General features: G+C 50.8%; 2 protein-coding genes across 14 annotated transcripts; one reads left to right on the forward strand and one right to left on the reverse strand.

Annotated features, from left to right (window-relative positions):
• Positions 1-1,449: 1,449 nt before the first annotated feature.
• Positions 1,450-19,309, reverse strand: SYS1 (SYS1 golgi trafficking protein). 13 transcript variants are annotated; one of them, XR_015138965.1, is made up of 6 exons: positions 19,193-19,309; positions 18,736-18,977; positions 17,217-17,284; positions 5,797-5,959; positions 3,024-3,296; positions 1,450-2,498 (listed from the first exon to the last, which is right to left on the reverse strand). XR_015138965.1 is itself a non-coding variant. In XM_086331629.1 (4 exons), the coding sequence occupies exons 2-4, from the start codon at positions 18,895-18,897 to the stop codon at positions 2,492-2,494; spliced, it is 237 nt and encodes a 78-aa protein (XP_086187755.1). In that variant the 5' UTR covers positions 18,898-18,977; positions 19,193-19,309; the 3' UTR covers positions 1,450-2,491. The 13 variants fall into 13 exon arrangements, 3 of the variants coding, with proteins under 3 accessions (XP_086187755.1, XP_086187756.1, XP_086187754.1); XR_015138964.1 differs by having other exon boundaries at positions 3,024-3,540; XR_015138966.1 differs by having other exon boundaries at positions 2,304-2,498; positions 3,032-3,540.
• On the forward strand, positions 5,820-8,827 carry TP53TG5 (TP53 target 5). The gene is made up of 4 exons (XM_086331634.1): positions 5,820-5,885; positions 6,158-6,232; positions 6,442-6,572; positions 8,234-8,827. The coding sequence occupies exons 1-4, from the start codon at positions 5,820-5,822 to the stop codon at positions 8,721-8,723; spliced, it is 762 nt and encodes a 253-aa protein (XP_086187760.1). The 3' UTR covers positions 8,724-8,827.
• Positions 19,310-20,653: the final 1,344 nt, after the last annotated feature.

Genomic DNA, 20,653 nt, shown 5'->3' on the forward strand with positions numbered 1-20,653 from the left:
GATTCCATGGACAGAGGAGCCTGGCAGGTTACAGTCCGTGAGGTCACAAAGAGTCGGATACAACTGAGTGACTCACACACATTGTGAAACAAAACCACCACAAAAGAGAGGAGATCCACAACCACTGGTACAGCTATTGTAGAAAGAAAGGAGGAGAGAAGGAAAGAGAGGGAGGGAGGGAGGGAGGAAGAAAAGGAAGGAAGAATGAAAAATAACAACTGTGGGTGAGGATGTGGTGAGACTGAAATGTCGGTGGGAATGTAAAATAGCGCAGCCACGATAGAAAACGGTATGGTGGGGCCTCAAGAAATTAAAATTAGAATTACCATATGGTCCATCAATTCTACTTGTGAGTTTATACTCGTTCATAGCAGCATTATTCACGGAAGCCGAAAAGGTGGACGCAACCCACGTGCCCACCAATGGGTGAGCAGATAAAATACGGTCGATACTTACAAGAGGACAGTGTCCAGCCCTAAGGGAAGGGAATTCTGGCACAAGCTGAACCTTGAGGACATTGTGCTGAATGCAATAAACCATCACAGCAAGACACAGAGTGTGTGATTCCATTCACATGAGGTACCTGGAGCAGTCAAATTCACAGAGACAGAAAGTAGAATGGTGGTTGCTGGGGTTGAGGGGGCTGGGGAATGGGGAGCTGTCGTTTAACGGGTATTGAGTTTCCATTTGGGAGGATGAAAAGAGTTTGGGAGACGGATGGTGGTGATGTTGCATAATAATGTGAAAGTACGGGACACTACTGAACTGCCCACTTAAAATGATCAATGGTCAATGTTATGTGTATTTTACCACAACTAAGAGAAAAAAGAGAGTGGTGGTTTCTCACTCAAGTGCCTTGGATGTGATCCAGAAGGCTGACCAGCTGCGTGTCCTTGGGTATCGCTCTGCCCATAAATGGTTTTTACCGTGCTAATGGAAGAGATGAACAAGACTGAATAGGGGGTTGCTGCTTTAGGAGCCGTTGTTGGGGTACGACGTCTGGTCACAGAGAAAAACTCCTGCCCCCCTGGGGATGCATCCAAGCTTCTGAAGGGAGGAAAGGGAGTGACGGTGTGAAAAGAACCGGCTGGAACAGAATGCGGAGGCGGCCGGGCCAGCCGCCAGGGCCCACTCAAGCCCCGTCGCCTGGGAACACTCCCAAGGCCCTGACCCTCAGGACCAGCTCCAAGCCTCTCAGCCTGTGATGGAGCCTGTCTGGCTCACTCCCCCGGGTTTGGCCACCGTCACTCTGGGTTCCTACCTTCTATTCCAGCACATACCCCACTTCATAGTTCTCTCCCACACCTGTAATTTGAAAATCCAGGAGCCCCACAGCCTTTTGCCTGGCAACCCTATTCTTCCTTTGTCATCTGTCACCATCTCTACGAAGACTTCCCTGCCCTCCCCACGCTGCTCCTTAGGGTTCCAGCAGTCTGCTCACCATCACCCTTATCATAGAGAACGCTGTTTATTTTCATTTTTTCACAAAATACTTAGTGGGTACCTCTTGTCAGCCAGGCACTCTTCTAAGGCTCTGGGGGGTTAGCAATAGAGAACAGCCCCAAATCCCTACCCTTGAGGAGCCCATGTTCTGGAGGGACCACACCCCGGGCTCAGAGGACAGTGCACAGCAGGGCCCCAGCTGTTGTGCCGAGGTGGCAGGTGCAGATGATCCTGATGCAGCCCAGCAGAGCCCAGCAGAGTCCAGGAAGAGCTGAGATCATGCTGACAGGGAGAGGGAAGCCCGAGCAGGCGGAGGAGCCGGGAGAGGACTGAGGCAGACAGAGGGAGAGGTGGGGTGTTCGCCTTGCCTTCTCTCCAAAGTCACCTCCTTGTGTCTTTTCTGGCCCACAGCACCCTTTTTTGTTTTTACCACCCACTCATCTCCGCTCTAATGAGAAAGGGCATGGACATATACGAAGCTGTGCAGCTTTCAGCTCAGAGGAGGCAAAGGCGCAACTTTCTTCAATCGTCCCAAATCCGGGTTCACCAGCTGCCTTCACCATGCCGCCAACGTTTGACCTCAACGAGATCAAAGTCGTGTACCTTTTGCACTGGTGCACCAGTGGGAAAGTCAGTGCCGTGTCTGCCCTGGCCCCCAAGATTGGCTCCCTGGGTCTGTCTCCAAAAACGGTGATGTCATCACCAAGGCAACTGGTGATTGGAAGGGTCCGAGTATTACAGTGAAACTGACCATTCAGAACAGACAGGCCCAGATTAAGGTGGTACCTTCTGCTTCTGTCCTGATCATCAAAGCCCTCAAGGAACCACCAAGAGACAGAAAGAAGCAGCAAAACATTAAGCACAGTGGAACCATCACTTTTGATGAGATCGTCAACACTGCCCAGCAGATGCAGCATCAGTCTCTAGCTAGAGAACTCTCTGGAACCATTAAAGAGATCACCCAGCCTGTGGGCTGCAATGTTGATGGCCGCCACCCTCATGACATCATAGATGGCATCAACAGTGGTGCTGTGGAGTGCCCAGCTAGTTAAGAACTGCAAAGAAAAAGAAAAATAAAAGATTATTTGACAACCAAAAAAAAAAAAACAAGAAGCTGTGCAGTAGTGTGGTCTTGATCCACCTCCCCTAAAAGGCAGAGGTGAGCACCCCACATGAATGCACACCCCTCCATCTGGGTGTGGTGTGGATTTGGTTCCCACACTTGCTGGGTATCAAACTGGCCGACTAAGTGGGTGGTGAGGGAGAAGCTGTACGTCACAAGCTTTTCCGATTATTCAGACACAGCCAGGTGGGCAGATTACTCAGAGCAGCCTGAGTTGTTCCAATCTCCCACGATCTGGCCCAGCCCCTCACCAGGACTTTCTCTGTCCTCACCTTCTGCCACTACCTCTCCCCACTTCCCTCACCTCCTCCGGGTCTCTCCTCACATCTCATCTTGTCAGTGAAAGGGTCCTATTCCATTCTTCTTTAAAAGGCTTTTTATTTTATATTGCAGTATAGACGATTAACAATGCTGTGATAGTTTCAGGTGGACAGCGAAGGGACTCAGCCATACATACACATGTACCCATTCTCCTCCGAACTTCCTCCCATCCAGGCTGCCACGGAACACTGAGCAGAGTTCCCTGGGCTGTGCAGCACTGTTGGTCATCCATTTCAAATACAGCAGTGTTCATCCTTTCCGTTGCTTTGGGTCTTCGTTGCTGCACCGGCATTTCTCTAGTGGCGGTGAGTTTTCTACTTGCGGTGCGCAAGCTTCTCATTGCAGTGGCTTCTCTTGGGAAGCATGGGCTCCAGGGCACGCAGGCTTCAGTAGTTGTGGCTCACAGGCTCTAGAGCACAGGCAAAGTAGTTGCGCTGCATGGGCTTAAATACTCTGAGGCACGTGGGATCTTCCCAGGTCAGGGATCGAACCCATGTCGCCTGCATTGGCTGGCAGATGCTTCACCACTGAGCCACCAGCGAAGCCCCATCCCTTTTAATACAGCAAACTTTCCACCTTTGTTCTCCATTTCCCGTCCACCTTGTTTACTTCTCTCCACACACTTCTTTCCATCTAACGTTAACAGGAGCAGGCTGTTAACAGAGGCATATGACATTTTGAGGAACTCAACTGGCTGGTCGTTATGCAACATGATCATTAAAACTTAAACCATACCAACTTCATTGAGTTAATGATATTAAAAACAAAGGTGGAAAGTGCTCAAACTCAACACTTCCTAATTTCTTACTACCTTTTGCTACTATCTATGATCTTGGGAATCTTTACAACTGTAGAAATACGGTAGAAATATGTAATATATAACAGAGGTGACTGCCTTTCTGTTCAAATCTGCATTCAGTGACATCATGCTGGCAGGCTGAAGTATTTACACCACAGAAATAAGGAAATGTGACAAGTCAGGCTTTGGTTTATTGTCCTGCTGATTGTCTAGGCCAGGAGATGGTCCTGGACCAAATCCAGCCCACTATTGTTGTAAATAAATTTTACTGCAACACAGTCAGGCCCACTCTTTTCCTTATCTGTGGCTGCTTTCACATTCCAAGAGCAGTTGAGCACTTGCAACTACATGGCCTGCAAAATTTAACGTATTCACTATCTTGCTTCTTAAAGAAGAAATTGCCAACCTCTGGTCTAGCCTTAACAACACCATCAAGGAAATGTTCATTGGTGGCATTCAGTCACTAAGTTATGTCAGACTCTTTGCGACCCCATGGACTGCAGCACGCCAGGCTTCCCTGTCCTTCGCTATCTCCCTGAGTTTGCTCAAACTCATGTCCACTGAGTTGGTGATGCCACCCAACCATCTCTTTCTCTGTCACCTCCTTCTCCTCCTGCCTTCAATCTTTTCCCAGCATCAGGGTCATTTCCAATGAGTTGACTTTGTACATCAGGTGGCCAAAGCACATGGAGGAAATGTTAATAATGTAAATGTGTCCTGTCTATAGCTGTTACAGACAGATCTCATGTTATTTCACTTTACTGCACTTCACAGAGAGTGAGGTTTTTACAAACTGAAGGTTTGTGGAAACCCTGTGTTCAGCAAGTCTGTCAGCGCCATTTTTCCAACGGCATTTGCTCACTTCATGTCTCTGTGTCTCATTTTGGTAATTTTTGCAATATTCCAAACCTTTTCACTACCCTACTTGTTATGATGACTTGCGATCTTTGATGTTACTCTTACAACTCACTGAAGGCTCAGATGATGATAAGGGTTTTTTATGAATTAAGTATTTTTAAATTAAGGTATGCACATTTTTTAGACATAATGCTATTATTGCACATTTAATAGACTACAGTATAGTGTAACTTTTATATACACTGGGAAACCAAAAGACTCTGGTAATTCACTTTATTGCAGTGGTCTGGAATTGAACCCTCCGTATCTCTGAGGTACGCCTATACATTGTAAATAGCCACACACACCCAAAAAATGCTGAACAAATATACTCTCAGTATTTGAAAACAGTGACAGTAAGTAAGTCGATCAGATCACTGAGAAATGAATTCCAACATCTTTGTTCCTCCACTTTTTCACTTTCTTCTTACTCTTTAATATGAATGAAAACATCAACATTCATGTTGGAATGACACCTGTTCATCAATTACAACCATAGGTTGACTATGGATGCAAGAGTTAGGCAAAATTTGAGAAAAGTATACTGCAAGAGCAAACCGGCCCTACGGGATTCACAACAGAGTATTTGTAGAATTTTATTATTTTAGATTTCTTTCAGTAAAATTCATGATAAACACACATTCACACACACATATACATACTTTGTTTCAGACAGCCCATTACTGAATCTTTACAAGAACACATATTGTCTCTTCTCCACTAGAATGTAAGTTCCTTGATGGCAGAATTTTTTTTTTTTATTCCAGCACTTAGAACACACCAGACACACAGCAGATGCACACGAACAAACATGTATGACGTGAATGAACAGATGAGCACAGTTGGGAACCAGGTTTCATGGGCTGATTGTCAGACCTTATGTTTCCAGCTCTACCATTCTCCAGCTATGTTGGCCTTGAGTAAATTATTTATTTGAACCCTGGTTTTTTCATTAAAAAATGTGTGTGGGGGACTCTTCCTACCTTGCAGGGAAATAGTGACAGTGTAGTCTCTGCCTGGCGCCTCCTAGGCACCTGCACAGCAGGAGTCACCTTCTCACCCTCCACCCCTGCCACACGCACACTCCTTGGAGACCTGCCACTGTCACACATTTCAGTGATGTCACAGCCCCCCTCCCTGGGAGCACCAGCACAAGCATCCTGATGCCCAGCCTGAGTGTGGGGGCGGACAGGGCGCAGGCAGGGCCAGGTACCAGTCTTGCGCCATCTGTCCAATATGTGCCACAGCTCCAGCGTGCGTCCACCGACAAAGAAGAGGCCCAAGAATAAGGTGGTTTCCAAGGTTGGATTTAGGACTGGATCTAGTGGAGGTCTCAACAAAGCATCCAACCACGCCCAGGGTGGGGGTCTTTCCATCTAGGGGGAGGGAGAGAGGTAAAGGGGGGTCAAGAGAGTTAGAACAGACTCCCCATTTCCACCCCCAAACCAAGGTGACAAAAATCACAGTCTGGGGTTTATCAACCCAAGCCCAGTGGAGAGGCATTACCGGGCGTTCAGGGGGCTCATCCTGTGTTAGCATTTCCCCCCACCCTGCTCCTTCCCTCTCTCTGTCAGATGCAAGCTAAGGAACCAGAGGACAAGATACATCAGCCTGTCAGCAAAGTAATCGCGCGGAACCGACTTAAAATGGTGAGATGCCACATTTGGGTGCCCACTAAAGAGAGCCTGAGCCCCCACACTGTGCTGCTCGGGGCTGTCACGGGTGACCCGGAAGGAGTCAACCGGCCTCACCATGAGCTGAGCTGAGCCAAACTCCAGGTGGGGGTTGGGAGGCTATCCCAAGAAAGCTGAAGCTTCCTTTTTTTTTTTTTTTTTTCCTGTCTCTTCATCCCTGGCAGGTATTAAAACACTTGTCACTCTTGAAGCTGCTCAAAAGCTCAAACCCTCGGATCCAAGAACTGTATAACCTGGCCAGAAGGTGTTGGAATTCACTGCTCAGGGTTCCAAAGATCCTGGGGATCTCCTCTGGGTGAGCTTGGCCCACCCATGGCCCCCATCATGGGCCCAATAGCTGTCTTTACTAGGAACAGGCGCTGTGCTAAAGAGTTTAGAAACCCGCATTTTGACAAGGCTCTGGGAGAAAGGGAGCCATTTAGTAGCCCTATTTTAGTGATGGAGAGTTGGGGCTCAAGATATGCTGTAACTTGTTCCATTAACTGAACTGCTAAGTGGCAGAGCTAGGATTTGAAGCTGTTCCCAGCTGAAATCAGAGCTGTTGTCATAAGCATGGTCATAATCATCCAGTCATGGGACTAACTACCATCTGGGGCTCTGAGCAAGCGGGCCCCCTTCCCGCCCCTCCCAATTCATCACCACCCACAGATTCACCCACAGACTAGTCATCCTGCTGAGGCCAAGCTCTCTCCCACTTGACAGCGATGCTAAGAAAGCTGACATTTTTAAGGCACCTGCTAAGGGCTCCCCTGATAGCTCAGTTGGTAAAGAATCTGCCTGCAAGCAGGAGACCTGGGTTCAATCCCTGGGTTGGGAAGATCCCCTGGAGAAGGGAAAGGCTACTCACTCCAGTATTCTGGCCTGGAGAATTCCATGGACTGAATAGACCATGGGGTCACAAAGAGTCGGACATGACTGAGCGACTTTCACTTTCACTCTTCAAGGGCCAGGTACCCTGCCGAGCATTTTCCCACCTAATCTTCCCCATAAAAACCCTATTAGGTAGACAGAATTATCTCAGTTTTCAGATGAGGGAACTAAGGCTCTGACAGGACACCTTTCTTGCCCCAAATGACACAGACGGTAAGAGGCAGAAGCAAGCCTGAACCCCAGTGTCTCCCCAAAGCCTGTGTTCTCCAAGCCGCCTTCGGCCTTGCAGGACTGTGCTGAGGGTCCTGGGCCTGACACCTGGTGGCCCCCGGCCAGCGGGAGCCGTGACTATCTTCAGTGTTGTCTAACCCTGAGCGTGAGGCCTCTCCCTCCCCACACGTGCTCAGCTAGGACGGGGTGGCCACGTTGCAGGGGACTTCAGTCTGTGACAGATACCCTTTTGGAAAATCTAACACCTCTGGCAAACTCCACCCCTCTGGTTCCCTCCCTCTAAGTTGACCTCCTCGATACAGGAGATCAGGAAACACTGAGCCCAAAGGGTCAGGACCATCTAGTCCCAGAGTTTTCCAATCCTTTTTAAAGCAGCCAGCCCTAACTGGCCCCAAGCCCCAACTGTGTTGTTGAGAGGAAGCCATGCTGCCCCTTCAGAAGTGAGGTGGGATCGGGGCGGAGGGGGGTCATTGGAGCTACTTTCTAAGATGTCTTGGAACAAGAAAACAATTAAAAAGAAAAAAAAAAAACTGGACCAGTCCACTCTGTCAACTGAAATCCAGAGAGACAGAGCCCTAACCTAGTGGCCGATGCAGGTAATACACGTTTCTAGTGTCCTAACTACTAGCCATTGCCATAGCTTTTCTAGCCTCTCACATCCCTTTTGCCAGTGCTTGTCACCGCATCCCCTGCCCCCAGGCGCAAGGTCTCTGAGTGGTGGAGAAGCTTCTTTCCGGGCTCTCTGTGGCTTTCCTGACTGGCCCCCTGAGCCAGTGGCAGCGCAGCTGTCTCGGAACTAGTGGAGGATCAGAGCCTCGGTCCTATGCTGCTGACCACTGTTCGTCTCCCTGCCAGGCACGATAACGTCTGGGATGAAGTGGAACAAAATAACAAAGAGCTCCAGGAGGAGGCTGGGTGTTCCTACCAGAAACTGGACTCCGAGAAATTAAAGCCCACAGGGGAGCCTGAGGAGTGTGAGGAGTCGGGGCCCAGGGCACAGGAGGCTATGCCACTGAAAGAGGAGCAGATGGAGCCTGAGGCCCCGACGACATCGAGGGTTCACAGCCTGACCACCAGTCCCAGAGCCCAAGCACAGGAGCCACCCACTGGGGACCCCCGAGTCGTCTTCCGGAAGACCCACCAGGACAGAACTCCCATGAAGGATGTGAAGCAGCCGGAAAGAGCGAACCAGCGGGTCTGGTTTGAAGGGCTGCCCACACGAGTCCACCTCCCAGGGCCCCGGGTGATGTGCAGATCCTCCGCCTTGCGCTGGGTCAAGCGCTGCTGCACCCGCTTCTGCTCGGCGTCCCTGGAGACGCCGATGGTCCATCTGTACAAGGTGTGACACCACCGCCACCAGGCCAGGGTGAGACGCGGGCCCCGAGCTGGGCCCAGAGCCAGGGGACGTAGGGTCCAGAGTCTTGGGGGCTATGGCTGGCGGTGCTGGGAGGCCCGACCTTCCGCCCAGAGAGGGAAGCCCAGAGAGGCAGAAGCCATTGACCAAGGCCATGCAGCAGGTCAGTGGACCTCTCAGGACCCAAGTAGGGGCTCTGGGGAATGAGGACACTGGGAAACGTGGTCCTGAGGCAGGGCATCCATTGCCTAGAGGCCTAGGAGGGACCAAACTGCTGCGGTTCAGAATCTCATTGGGAAATGAGTCCTGGGATTTCCAAATGTCGGGGGAAGAGGGGAGAGGTCAAGTAGGGCTCTGCTGAATCCCATCCCCTCTTCGATCTACACTCTATTTTATTTACTCATGCCTTGAGTAAGACTTGGACTTCCCTGGTGGCTCGACAGTAAAGAATCCCCTGCCAATGCAGGAGACCTGGGTTCGATCCCTGGGTCGGGAGGATCCCCTGGAGGAGGAAATGGCAACCCACTCCAGTATTCTTGCCTGGGAAACACACATAGACAGAGGAGCCTGGTGGGCTATGGTCCATGAGGTCGTAAAGAGTCAGACACCACGTAGGGACTAAACTACCACCAGCACCACCACCAGCCACAAAGAGGATTTACTCTGAACAAAAAGTTCCTTAACAAAAGAAATACTTCAGCCCCTTTGCTGAGTTTCCAAGAAAGGAAGAGGGTGAGGGGCCTGGGGGTCCAGCTGAAACGAGGCTGCCCCATCAGCAAAGCCGGCATCTCCAATGGGCCGGGCGGCACAGCGCCCCGGGTCCCCGAGCCCTCTCCCTGGCCTGCAGCGCCCCCTGGGGGTGGTCTTAACTGCCGACTGATGCTGAGGTCTCCGTTCGCAGGTGTGACCTTGGATGGGAGCCCGAGGTGTGCAGAGCGCGAGCGGGAGATGGCACGATCATGGACCGGGAGGGAAGGGCGGGAGAATTCCTAAGTCTACAAATAAAATCTCCCATATGCCACTGGCTCTGCCTGTCTTCCTGGGGCTGGACAGGATGGAGGAAAGAGTCTCTCCAACAAGGTAAGGACTGGGGGTGGGGGCGTGAATCACTACTTCAGGGTCATTTCAGTCTGTCCCCAGGTCCCTGACGTCAGTGTAGAACCCGGAACAAAGAAGCCAGTGGGCTGTTCCCCTCCCCCACTCTGCAAGCTGGCCTCCTGAGAGGGGCACTTCATGAAGTCACAGAAGGGGAACGTTTGTTGTGTGCTTCCTGGCTGCCGGGTGCCTCACAATGGCCCTGTGAGGCTAGGAGAGGAGGAAACCACTGCGGCTCCGAGATGGGATGGTCCTGGGAAGTGGCACGGTAAGAGCTCTAAACCAGGTCTTCTGGCTGTTCCTCATTCCACCTCCCGAAGGGGAAAAGGTGCAATACCGCCTCCAGCCCATCAAACACGTGCACGGCGCCTGATGTCAGTCGATGTCAGCTGGAAATGTGAACCGTGACCCAGGAGGCCGGGAATTGGTTTTTTGTCTCACTGCTCACATGTGACAGACACAGAACGTCCATCCTCCAACCCCACATCCGGTCGGGTCACCCCCGCTGTTGGTAGGAGCCACAGGGCCGTTAGGGAGAGGAAAACCAAGGGGGCCCAGGCTTTCTCTGAACGAAGACTGTCATCCTCTATCTTCCCCTGGATGCAAGCAGGCGCCCTCTGGGAAGCAGCAGGGCCACGGAGGGGCACAGAGCCTCCAACCCCACCCCCAGGGAGTCAGGGCAGTGATGGAGACCCTCAGATTGGGAGGGAGGAGGAAGGACAGGAGAGGCTCCCGCTGAATCCACAGGTTTACATCCCTCCTCCCCACTGGGGCCCAGCACTGTGACTGAGTATCCCTGGGGTGGGCATCAGCGGAAACCAGGCTGCCACAGACAGCCTGGCATGGGACCACTCTGTACCTCACTGTTCCCCACCTGTGGTCACAGGTGCAGAGTTCCCGTCCCGGGCATCCCGCCCCTATCCCTCCACACAACTTCCATTCCTGCAACCCCCACCTCAAGCTATATGCCTGCTCCAGCCTGACTCCTGGGTACTCCCCATTTTGACTCCCTTGCCCAGCATCATCAATCCCATCAACCTCCTACTCAACCTTTCCTCCCAAGTGCCTTCATTCTGTCAAACTTCAAGTAACCTTCTGTCCAGTGAGCTATCAGCGAGCAATCAGTGCAACTCGCTCCCAAATCATACAGCCAACCCCAGGGGCAAGGGGGGATGCACTAATCTTCATTTGAACCCTCCTCCGGGGAGCCCCAAATAGGGGATGAAAAGCCCTGAGCCTAGGGGAGATTGGCAACTTCTGCTTTGCCCAACTGGGAACCAGAGCTGGGCCTGAGCAGCCCATGGGGAGGCCATCGAGTGAGCAGACAGGAGCCTATGTGCCTAGGCTGGTTGGGACCCAGCGTGGCCAGTGTGCTACAGGGGGAGGCAGGATGCAGGGCTCGTGCATGTGAATAACTCCTAGCAGTTCACTCCTTGGAGCCTTATCCCTTCTACCTGCTGGTATTTAGGCTCAGGCAATCTGCCTCCCATGATCCCAGAACCAGGGTCTCTCCACTACCACTCTCCCTTTGTTTAACGACCTCAACCTGAGACTCCTCTTCAGGGTTCAGTTAGATCCTGCTTTGGGCAGGATGCTGCAGATGATCTCCAAGATAAAGAAACTGACTATAGGAGAAATGGCCAACCAACAGTTAACTAGGGGAAAATGTTAAGTGTTTGAATTTTTAACAAGTCACATGATCTCTCAGAGCCTATTTCATCTGTTTATAAAAAGAGGGATACTAAGAGCCATTCCAGAGGGCTCTGAGCAAATCAGGCTTGATGTAGCTGAAATTAGCTTGCGGGATGTTGAACGTTTGGCCTTTTTTTCCATGCCTCCTTCCATAATAAAGCCCCAAGGCCAGTACTGGCCCTGTTTCTCACTTATGGGCAGTTGGCTAACTGCCCACCTTTAGGGAACCAGCTGCTTGTTTAAAAAGCCAACCTTATGTTCAAGTTCACAACCTTTTGCTAAAATAGCATCTGGATCCTGGAGGCTGCCCCTCTCCCAGTGTGGGCCATGAACTATTTAAACATAATTGGAATATGAAATGCGGACGAGGTTGCTGAGGCAGACAGGCCTGGCTTCCTATCAGCTGTTTGATGCTGAGGAAAGCTGTTTATTCCTAAACCTCAGTTTCATTGTCTGCATAATGGGGAAAACAATGGTGCCGACGTCACTGGATTAAGTTAGAAACGTGTCACTTTATAGCACGTGGCACATAGGAGCTCAATACTTTGTTGCTGTACTTACGTTATGGGCACAGGCCTGTCCCCCGTCTACAGCCAAGGCTCCAAATAAAGGGGTCTCCTCTGTAAAATGGGGATGGGGTCGTGGTGTCTTAATCCTAACTGCTTAGATTCATGAATCACTTCTTACATATCAGACACAGTGCTTTACATATGACATCTCACTGAACCCTCACAAAAAGCCAGGGAAGTTCAACCCAGGGAAGGTTAAGTAGCTTGTCCAAGGTCTCACAGCTAGCAATGGAACTCCAGGACTTAACTGGGCATTCCATGGCCGCTCTCTAGAGCCTTCTAACATCGGGCCCCCTAGAATTGTCCCTGGCTTGGCCAGGTAGGCAGGATGAGGATTAAAGCTCTCAGCTCTCTATACCCCCTTGTCTCAGTACTGTTTCATCACCCTTTGCTACTTTCCTACAGAAAACCTCAAACAAGACAGCAGCTTTTTTAAAAAACTACATATGTGCTTTTAATTTGGCTGAGCCAGGGCTGTTACAGCATGTGGGATCTAGTTCCTCCACCGAGGACCAAACCTGTGCCCCCTGCCTTTGCAGCATGGAGTCTTAGCCACTGAACCACCAGGGAAGTCCTCCAAGGCAGCAGCGTTTAATTCCCCCTCCACAAGGCCGCTCTCTTTCGGGCCCAAAATTGGCCCCTAAGGCTCTGTGGTCCCTGGGCTAAGTGCTAACTGCCCTCTGGGAATGCCAGGAGGAAGCTACCCTGATCTGGGGAGTCACTGAAGAGAGTGTTAAGACTCACCTTCCAGGGGAAGTTAACCTGCTTTAATTGTCCCTCCCATAAGACTCAAGGGGACCTGGAGCTTCCCACCACCCCCACGCCCGGTGCCATTCTGGCCCCCGTTTGGCTCTGATTTGGACAGGCCCGCCTAGAACTAGGGGTTAGAGGCATTCTCTGAGTTAGACATCCCTTTCTCCCTTACCATCCTCCCTTCAGGTCATAAATTAGTCTGAGTACCAGCTATGTTCTAGTTCCCACTTCTCTCTCCAAATAGCTGGAGTTGAGTAGTGAACGGGAAGAATAGGGTGTCTAGCCATCACACTCCTACAAAGTCAAGAGCTACACCAACTCAGTGCGGGGGTGGAGGTAACTTTCTGATCTCGGTATTCTTCTTTATCCTTTGGAAATAAAATCATTGCAGACATCCTCATGTTCACTTGAAAATCTGTGGCCATGTTTAATGTACTGCCTATTAGTTTTTCTTGGAAAACAAGTAATATTTACAATGCTTTTTACATCCTTAGTATTTACAACAATACAGTAGGATGAGAAAGTACGATTACAAAGTACAGATGGTTTAACCAATAAGAATGTAACCATTCTTGACTATTAATGTCTTCAAAATGAGTTTACTAATTTCATTACTGAAACCCAAATCCTGGCCTGCCAGCTCCTAATGTAACCTTGGGCAAGTTCCTTACAGTTTCCTCACCTGTAAGACACAGATGGTTTTCCTACTTCTTTTTTTCGGTTGCACCAAGCAGCATATGGGACCCTAGTTCCCCAACCAGGGATCAAACCCGTGCCCTCTGCACTGAGACTGTGGAGTCTTAACCACTGGACCACCAGGGAAAGTCCCAATACTTCCTGCTTGTGAAGACTGTTAGGAAGATTAAGTGAGCAAGGAGACGTACAGCACTTAGTCTACTGTTGGACATCTCTTGTACTCAGTGGATGCTATTTCTTCCTCTCTGGAATTTGCCTCTAGACACTGCTTTGTCACTTTAGAATTCACCAACATCTCAGTAAAGTAGCAGCTTAATCATTATATTATTAAAAAAAAAAAAAAAAAAACACGTTGGCTCCCCTGACTTTTGGCAGTTTCCAAAAAAGATCCAACTGACACTCTGGGGGCAGAGGCCCGTCATCAGAGAAGACATGCAGCAGGGTGTCACGAGCCCTTGTGGGAAAGTCCCAAAGAGGTGCGCCACCACAGCTGGAGCAACCACCACAGCTGGCCATGTGACGGGAGGGCTCTGAGGCTTTTCTCAAAATAAAGGGAGTCACCTGCCTGTGGTGTCTCTGGTGTCTGGAGGAAACCCACTGACACAGGGGAAGCCATCTCAGCCCGGTCTCACCTCCTGGACTCTGCAGCCAGGATTAGCGGCCCATTAACAACCCGCTCCCTCCCTGCTTGGCCAGGGTGCCCTGTTTCTGAGGCACCTCACCCGAGCCTTTTCCCAGCTTCTGCCCGGGCACGTTCACTCTTCAGCTTTCATCCTGTCAGCCTCCACTACCTATCCCGCGGGGCTGGGAGCCAGGAGGCTGGAAAGGCTTCCGGGGGAGACGGCACAAGTTCCCATCTGCGTAGCCCTAACTCTGAAAGAGGAACTCCGTCAACTCGCTCAGGGAGGCTGCGGAGGGCCCGAGGGGAGCAGCAGTGGTTTCTATGAGGAAGTGGGTCTAGACCGGTGTGTTTCACTGGGCACAGTCAGAAATCACTGGCAAGTGGGAAAGGCATCCTGAGTCATGGTAGTTTGCCCAAGGCAAAGCGGAGAAGGCTGCAGGTCGGGGTGGGACACAGGAGTTCCCTGCACTCCATGTTTTAACCAACTGGAGGAACACCTGGGCTCAAGAAGAGGAAAAAAAAAAAAGGTGGCCTAATAATTCTTTATAGCTCCTGGCTCTAATGAATGTCTGACTGTGCTGACCCCTCCCAGTCCCAAGCATGGCATTATAAAATAAAGCGCAGGCAGAACCGTGGAAAATACTGTATTTATGTACACAGGAAGGGCAACTGCAAGCCCCCTCACAGAGGACACTCCACCTCAAAGAAAAACCTTGGTAGCAAATTCCTATCTCCTTCGGTACAATCAAGTACACCTCAAGCTGGAAGGCTGGGCTCCCTGGGTCTGGGGCGCTCACAGTTCCCTCCCACTGTGGGATTCCAAATAAGGCAGGAAAAGGGAACTACCACCAGAACGGAGGTCCTGTGGGAGCTGGAGTGCCTGGTCATTCCTAGAGAACAGGTCGTGACTCCAGGTCAAACACGAGATGGGCAGCAATGCTGGGATTCTTCTCTGGGTCCTCTGGCCCGCTATGTGGAAAGCTGGCAGCAGGGTGGGGACCCAGTAGAGAGAACCGGAAGACAGTCACGGGGTTCAGGGGGGTGTGTGCGCATGCGTGCAGCAGAACACAGGTTGTGCGTTTTTTGGGTTTTCTTTTTTTTGCTTGATGCCTCCACCTGCCATTCTCTGCCTGACAGCAGCCTGCTACTTACTGGGCACCTAGATCTCTTTCTGTGGCTTTGGATCCAGAAACCAAGGGTTGTTCCAACTGAACAGCCGCAGTCAGGGCAACGTGGAAACGGTATGTAACTGCTGTCCCAGGAGGTAAGACAGATGGCTAGAAGAGTGGTTCACTCCGATCAGGTATCTTTGATTTTTTTTTTTTTCCTTTTTAAAATAACAGGCTGGTGACAGGTATGGTGGCTCAAGAGTGACATGGTTCCGATTCTGCTATGACCCTGAAAGAGGTGCCCACGCCGACCTCCCAGACACCAAGGCTTCCGCGGACAGAGGTGGTTCTTGCAGCTCTGATCCTGCCCCGCTACCCACCTTCTTGACGGGGACCTCACTGTCTCCCCGACACCAACCAAGACTTCACATTTCCCGGGTTCCTCTCAGGCCTGGGCTGGACCTCATCTGGCGGTCCGAGCAGCCCAAGGGGTTGGAGGGGTGGTCAAGTGCCCAGCAGGGTATCCAAAGGACCCAACACTACACACTGGACTTCGGGGCTGAGTTGAGGGGGATCTCCTTGAGCTCCGACCGCATGCATAGGTACTCCCCGATGACAGCCATGAGTGCAATGCACACGGCCTGGACCAGCCACCAGGTCAGCGCCGAGGGGAAACGGGAGCTGTAGAGCCAGCAGCCCAGGAGGTGAAAGAAATGGACAGTGACCGTGAAATCCAGACACTGCTTCCCTCGCCGGATGAAGTACAGCAAGCCCAGGGCACTGTGGGGAGAGGACGGCAGTGAGCTGTCACTGGGTTGTCCTGGCCTTCGATTAGCATATCTGGGGGAGTGTGGGGACACAGGATGACAGCACAGGGGTCAGAAGCAAGCGAGAGAAGTGGGAGGCAGGGGTTACATGTCAGATGCCCAGAGGAGCCCGGCGGGTAGTGCTGAGAGTAAGTCAGGCGGGTAAGGAGGAAAATGTATGAGCATGACGATCAGGGCAGCTGCCACTCAAGGGGCTCCGAGAGACTGGGGAGGACTGTGGCACCACGAAGCAGACATGTTCCATTTAAAGTGGGGCCTAAAGCGAGACAAACCACCAGGCTAGAAGGCTGGCCTGGAATCGGATGATCATCCCATTTTCTTAAGAGACGCCTGAAATCTAGATTTTTAATATAAAATATCCTGATTTTCAATTAAGTGGGAAAAAAAAATCTTAAACCCCCTGCATGGGTTGACAACTGGGTAAGTCAAACAGAACCTATCTGGGAGCCAAATCCAGGTTACAGTCACCCCACCAATGTTCAACCTCCAGTGAAAGGTCAAGAATAGCAACGTGCAAGGCACTGTTCAAAGTACCTCCTGTGAATGAACTCGTGAAACCCTTACCATTATGAGGTGGGTAATATTATTAGCCTCATTTTACTGGTGAAGAAACTGGGGCTTAGACAGATTAACTTGTCCACAGTCACTAGACTAGTGGTAGAGCTGAGAGTCAAAGCCAAGTGAGTCAGCCTCTAGAGCCTAAGCTCTTAATCACTTCACTTAAACTGCCTCTCAGTCCAAGTCCTCAGCGTACAAGTGAGGACCTGACGCCCAGAGAGAAGGGAAGGAACTTGGCTGATGGCACATGGGCCAAGAATAGAATCCAGTTCTCCTGACTCCCAGTCCAATCCTTCCCTCACCTCATTCCACATCAGGGAAGTGATCTGAGAGGGAAGCGGTCCCCGGGCAGCATGCTCAGAGTGACATAAGAGCTTTCCAGCCAAGTCAAAACAGTGGTGGAAGAAATCCTAAGACGGAGCCAGTCCCAGAACTGGTCTCCGCCACCCACGTTAGTCCACCTCTACCCAGGAACAAGTGCCAGCCTGTGTCAGGTCCAAATCAGAAAGTTAGTTCCAGCGCTAAGACCCCAAAAGCTGGACAGGAAAACTGGTGATACTCACCAGGTGAGGGCGTTGAGGACGAAGGACATCGTGGAGAGCCGGCCTGGAGGGGTGGAAAAGCCCAGGATCTGAGGGGGAAATCACAAATGGAAATACGTTGGAGGAGAAAATTGGCAGAGCCCCTAGGCTCCAGGACCCCCCTCCAAGGAACAAACATCCTGCTGGGACCACAAGAAGCCAATACGCCCCTTCGTCTGTATGGCGGCCTATTTCTTAGCCTATTTCTAAGCTGCTTTTACAGACATCCAACACTGTATCTCACCCGACCCCTCAGAGTAGCCAGGAAAGGATCACTATCCTCATTTTACAAAGAAGGAATAAAAACCCAAAGAAGTTAAGTAACTTGCCCAAAGTGATACAGTAAGTAAGCAGCATAAAAATTGGAACAGTATTCAGCAAACTATGGCCCCAGGGGCCAGGCACTTGTTTTTGTAAATAAAGTTTTATTGAAACACAGTCACACCTATTCACTTAGTATTGTCCATGGCTGCTTTTGTGCTATGATGGCAGAATTGAGTAGCTGTGACCTAAAATCTTGCCCTTTACAAAAAGGTCTGTCAACTACTGGTCTAGAATTCAGGTGGTGTGCATGAGATAGCTCTTCAACAAACCCTCAGATTTCCACATGTCCTTCTCAGGAGGACAGAGCCTCCTAAGAGGATACTACTAGGCACCTGGTAGGTATGCAGCTTCCATCACTATTGTTACAGTACTATCAATACTGAACACCTACACTCTTTCAGCATGCAACACTAACATTCATTACTCCATAGTATCCTCACAATAACCTCATAATATTATTTTTAGTGTTGTCGTTACCTTTTTTGGATAATAACTTGCTTACTATTATCTCTTTTGGGATAGTAACTTGCCCAATGGCTACACAGAAGATAAGCAGGAGAAAAGATTCCATCCCAAATCTCCTGGCTCCAAGAACTGTTATTATTATTACATACCACATCTGCCTCTGTGAAGCTAACACTTCTCTGCCCTCCGTTACACTTTTACAAAGCACTTTCTTATTCCCAGGCCCCTCTGGGTCTCATAACATTTGCTGACGATTATTTTATTCCGGAAGAGGAAACAGGCTCAGAAAGATGAAGCAACTTGCCCAAAGTCCCACAGCTGGTATGTTTCAGCCTGGGCTGGACACTAAGCATTCTGAATCCAAAGCCAGGCTCTGTGTACTGCAGTCCACGGCCTCCGCGCTAGCGGTCTCAAGATTTTGCAGACAGGAAAAATGATGGTTCAGAGAGAGGACAACACTTGCCCCAGGTTACACAGCTAGTACGTATAACTTAAACAGAGGCCTGACTCCAAAGTCTAGGCAGTTCCCACTATACCTCCAAGAACGCTCTTTTACCCATTCCCCCCGCCGCAATTTGGCACCCGACATCCTTGGGCTTAGAGAAGTGAAGTCACTTCCTCAGTGTCAGGTGGTCCAGCCAGGTCTGGAGCCTGGTAGTGTCAGACCACCAGGTGAGGCCGAAACGCCGCCCGCGCCAGCCCGGGATCCTACCTCGGCGTCGAACACCTGGTCCAGCGAGGGGCTGCTGTGCACCAGCCCGTCCACCAGCGCCAGCCACAGGCCCAGCGAGCCGTAATAGACGGTCTGCATCAGGACGATCTGAGACAGGATCAGCAACGGGTCCCACACGTAGCTGCGGAACTGGCCCGCCATGCCGGCCCCTGGGGCCCGGCCGCCGCCCGGGCCCGGGTCAGCGCCGCCGCCGCGCCATGGGCCCGGGGCCGCCCCTGCACCTGCGAGGACACACGCCTGCCCTCAGACAGCCCGCCGTCACCATGACAACGTCGCCCCGCCCGGGAGGAGGGACTGGGATGGAGGCGGCGAGCCCATTCCGGGAGAGGGAGGGAGGACGAGGCGGACAGACCCATTCCCAGCGTGAGGGGAAACCCTGCCCGTTCCAGCTTGCTCGGGCCCCGCTCGTCCTCGAGCTCCTGTGGGGTTCACTCACCGGTTACGGTCTCGAGGATCCGAAGCGTCCGAGCGCGGCCCAGCCGCACCGACTAGCTACCGAAACGGTGCTGACAGTCAGGACCATGGAGGAGAGGCCCTACTGGCCTAGAGAGGCAAAGGTCCACCGGCTGCAGCGGGTGTAGCGGCTGCGTAGGAAGGAAGCGTTTCCGGGGTGGAGGGGGCGGGGCTGAGATTGCGCAGGCGTGGTGCCAAACAAAGTAGGGCAGCCCGGAAATGAGATGTGCACATGCGCACAAGAAAAAATGAAGGCGAACGGAAGTATGGCAACAGAACGTAGAGCTTGCTTGCCCTCTAGAGGAGAATGTTGAGGAAAAAAAAAAGGGGGGGCGGCGAGAGCAGACGGTTGACGAGTGGCAAAGGGCGAGGGAAAGATGTTTGGGAGTTAACGAAATGATAACGTCCATTCCGTTTTCAGCCTAAACTCCCAACATCTTTCTCCTAGTTATAGGCTAGGATAGCTTGAAATGAACCAGCCAGCAAGTCCACACCTGATTTTGCCACTGTTTCTGGTTTATAGATAATTAAAACTAAGGGCCAGAGAAGGAAAGCAACATCACTGTCTCAAAGATATAGGGTTAGTGACAGAATTCAGGTGGGGATTTCCCTGGTCATCCAGTGGTTAAAACTCCCGGCCTCCAATGCAGGGGGCAGGAGTTCTGTCACTGGTCCAGAAGCTAAGATCCCATATGCAACATGAAACGGCCAAAATAAACAAACAAAAAGCCTATTTTAAAATTCAGGTGCTTCCAATACCGCAGCACTGATTTTATGCCCTACTGAGTGTCAGGAAGATGTGTACATGTTAAAATGAGACCGTCCTTGTCCTCAGACACAACTTAGCTATATTAGAAGACACGGTAGTGGGTGTTTTATAATGTAGATATTCAGTTATAGCTGTATATCCATTTATATTTATAATGGGTGAGGGTAGCGGGGAGGCCCAGGCTCTGAAGTCATACCTGGAAGCAGATCCTGACGCTGTTGGCCGCCATAACTCTTTCCTCTCTAACCTCTTCTGAGTCCAAACAGTGTGGACATTCAGTAAATATTTGCTGAATAAGTCAAGAATAGAGAAAGGGCAACAGCAAGTTGATGAGTCATTTTACTCCTGCCTCAGCCAGCCAAACCCCCTTGATTTTCTTGATCGTAGGTTCTCCTCTGGAATGGAAAGAAGGGAAGTAACTGGTTCCAGGAAAAGAATTCAAGTTTTTGACAGCTTGCCATACTAGCTGGGTGACTAGCAAGTCACTTCCTTCTTTAAACCTCAGCTTCCCTGTTTATGAAATGAGGAGTTGGACAAGATTAATGTTTTCCATCATTTAATCTACCCTCTGCTAATTATTTTCACATTAAAAAAAAAACTTTTCAAAGACCCATATAACTTGCCAACCAGAACTTCTGAACAGCATGTGATAACCATGTTATCACCTTGAGTTGA

Source organism: Bos grunniens, chromosome 13 (genome assembly GCF_055505025.1).
Source record: "Bos grunniens cultivar Pamir isolate PY7600 chromosome 13, Bosgru_T2T1.0, whole genome shotgun sequence".
Lineage (NCBI taxonomy): Eukaryota > Metazoa > Chordata > Mammalia > Artiodactyla > Bovidae > Bos > Bos grunniens.

Bases quoted from the DNA above. Each gene is read 5' to 3' on its own strand.
- TP53TG5 (XM_086331634.1), top strand. From the start codon at position 5,820: ATGTGCCACAGCTCCAGCGTGCGTCCACCGACAAAGAAGAGGCCCAAG. The intron at 5,886-6,157 runs GTTGGATTTAGG...TCTCTCTGTCAG, and splicing joins AGAATAAGGTGGTTTCCAAG to ATGCAAGCTAAGGAACCAGA. The intron at 6,233-6,441 runs GTGAGATGCCAC...CATCCCTGGCAG, and splicing joins CGCGGAACCGACTTAAAATG to GTATTAAAACACTTGTCACT.
- SYS1 (XM_086331628.1), bottom strand. From the start codon at position 18,897: ATGGCGGGCCAGTTCCGCAGCTACGTGTGGGACCCGTTGCTGATCCTG. The intron at 17,285-18,735 runs GTAGGATCCCGG...TTTCCCCCTCAG, and splicing joins ACCAGGTGTTCGACGCCGAG to ATCCTGGGCTTTTCCACCCC. The intron at 16,049-17,216 runs GTGAGTATCACC...CTCTCCCCACAG, and splicing joins GTCCTCAACGCCCTCACCTG to TGCCCTGGGCTTGCTGTACT.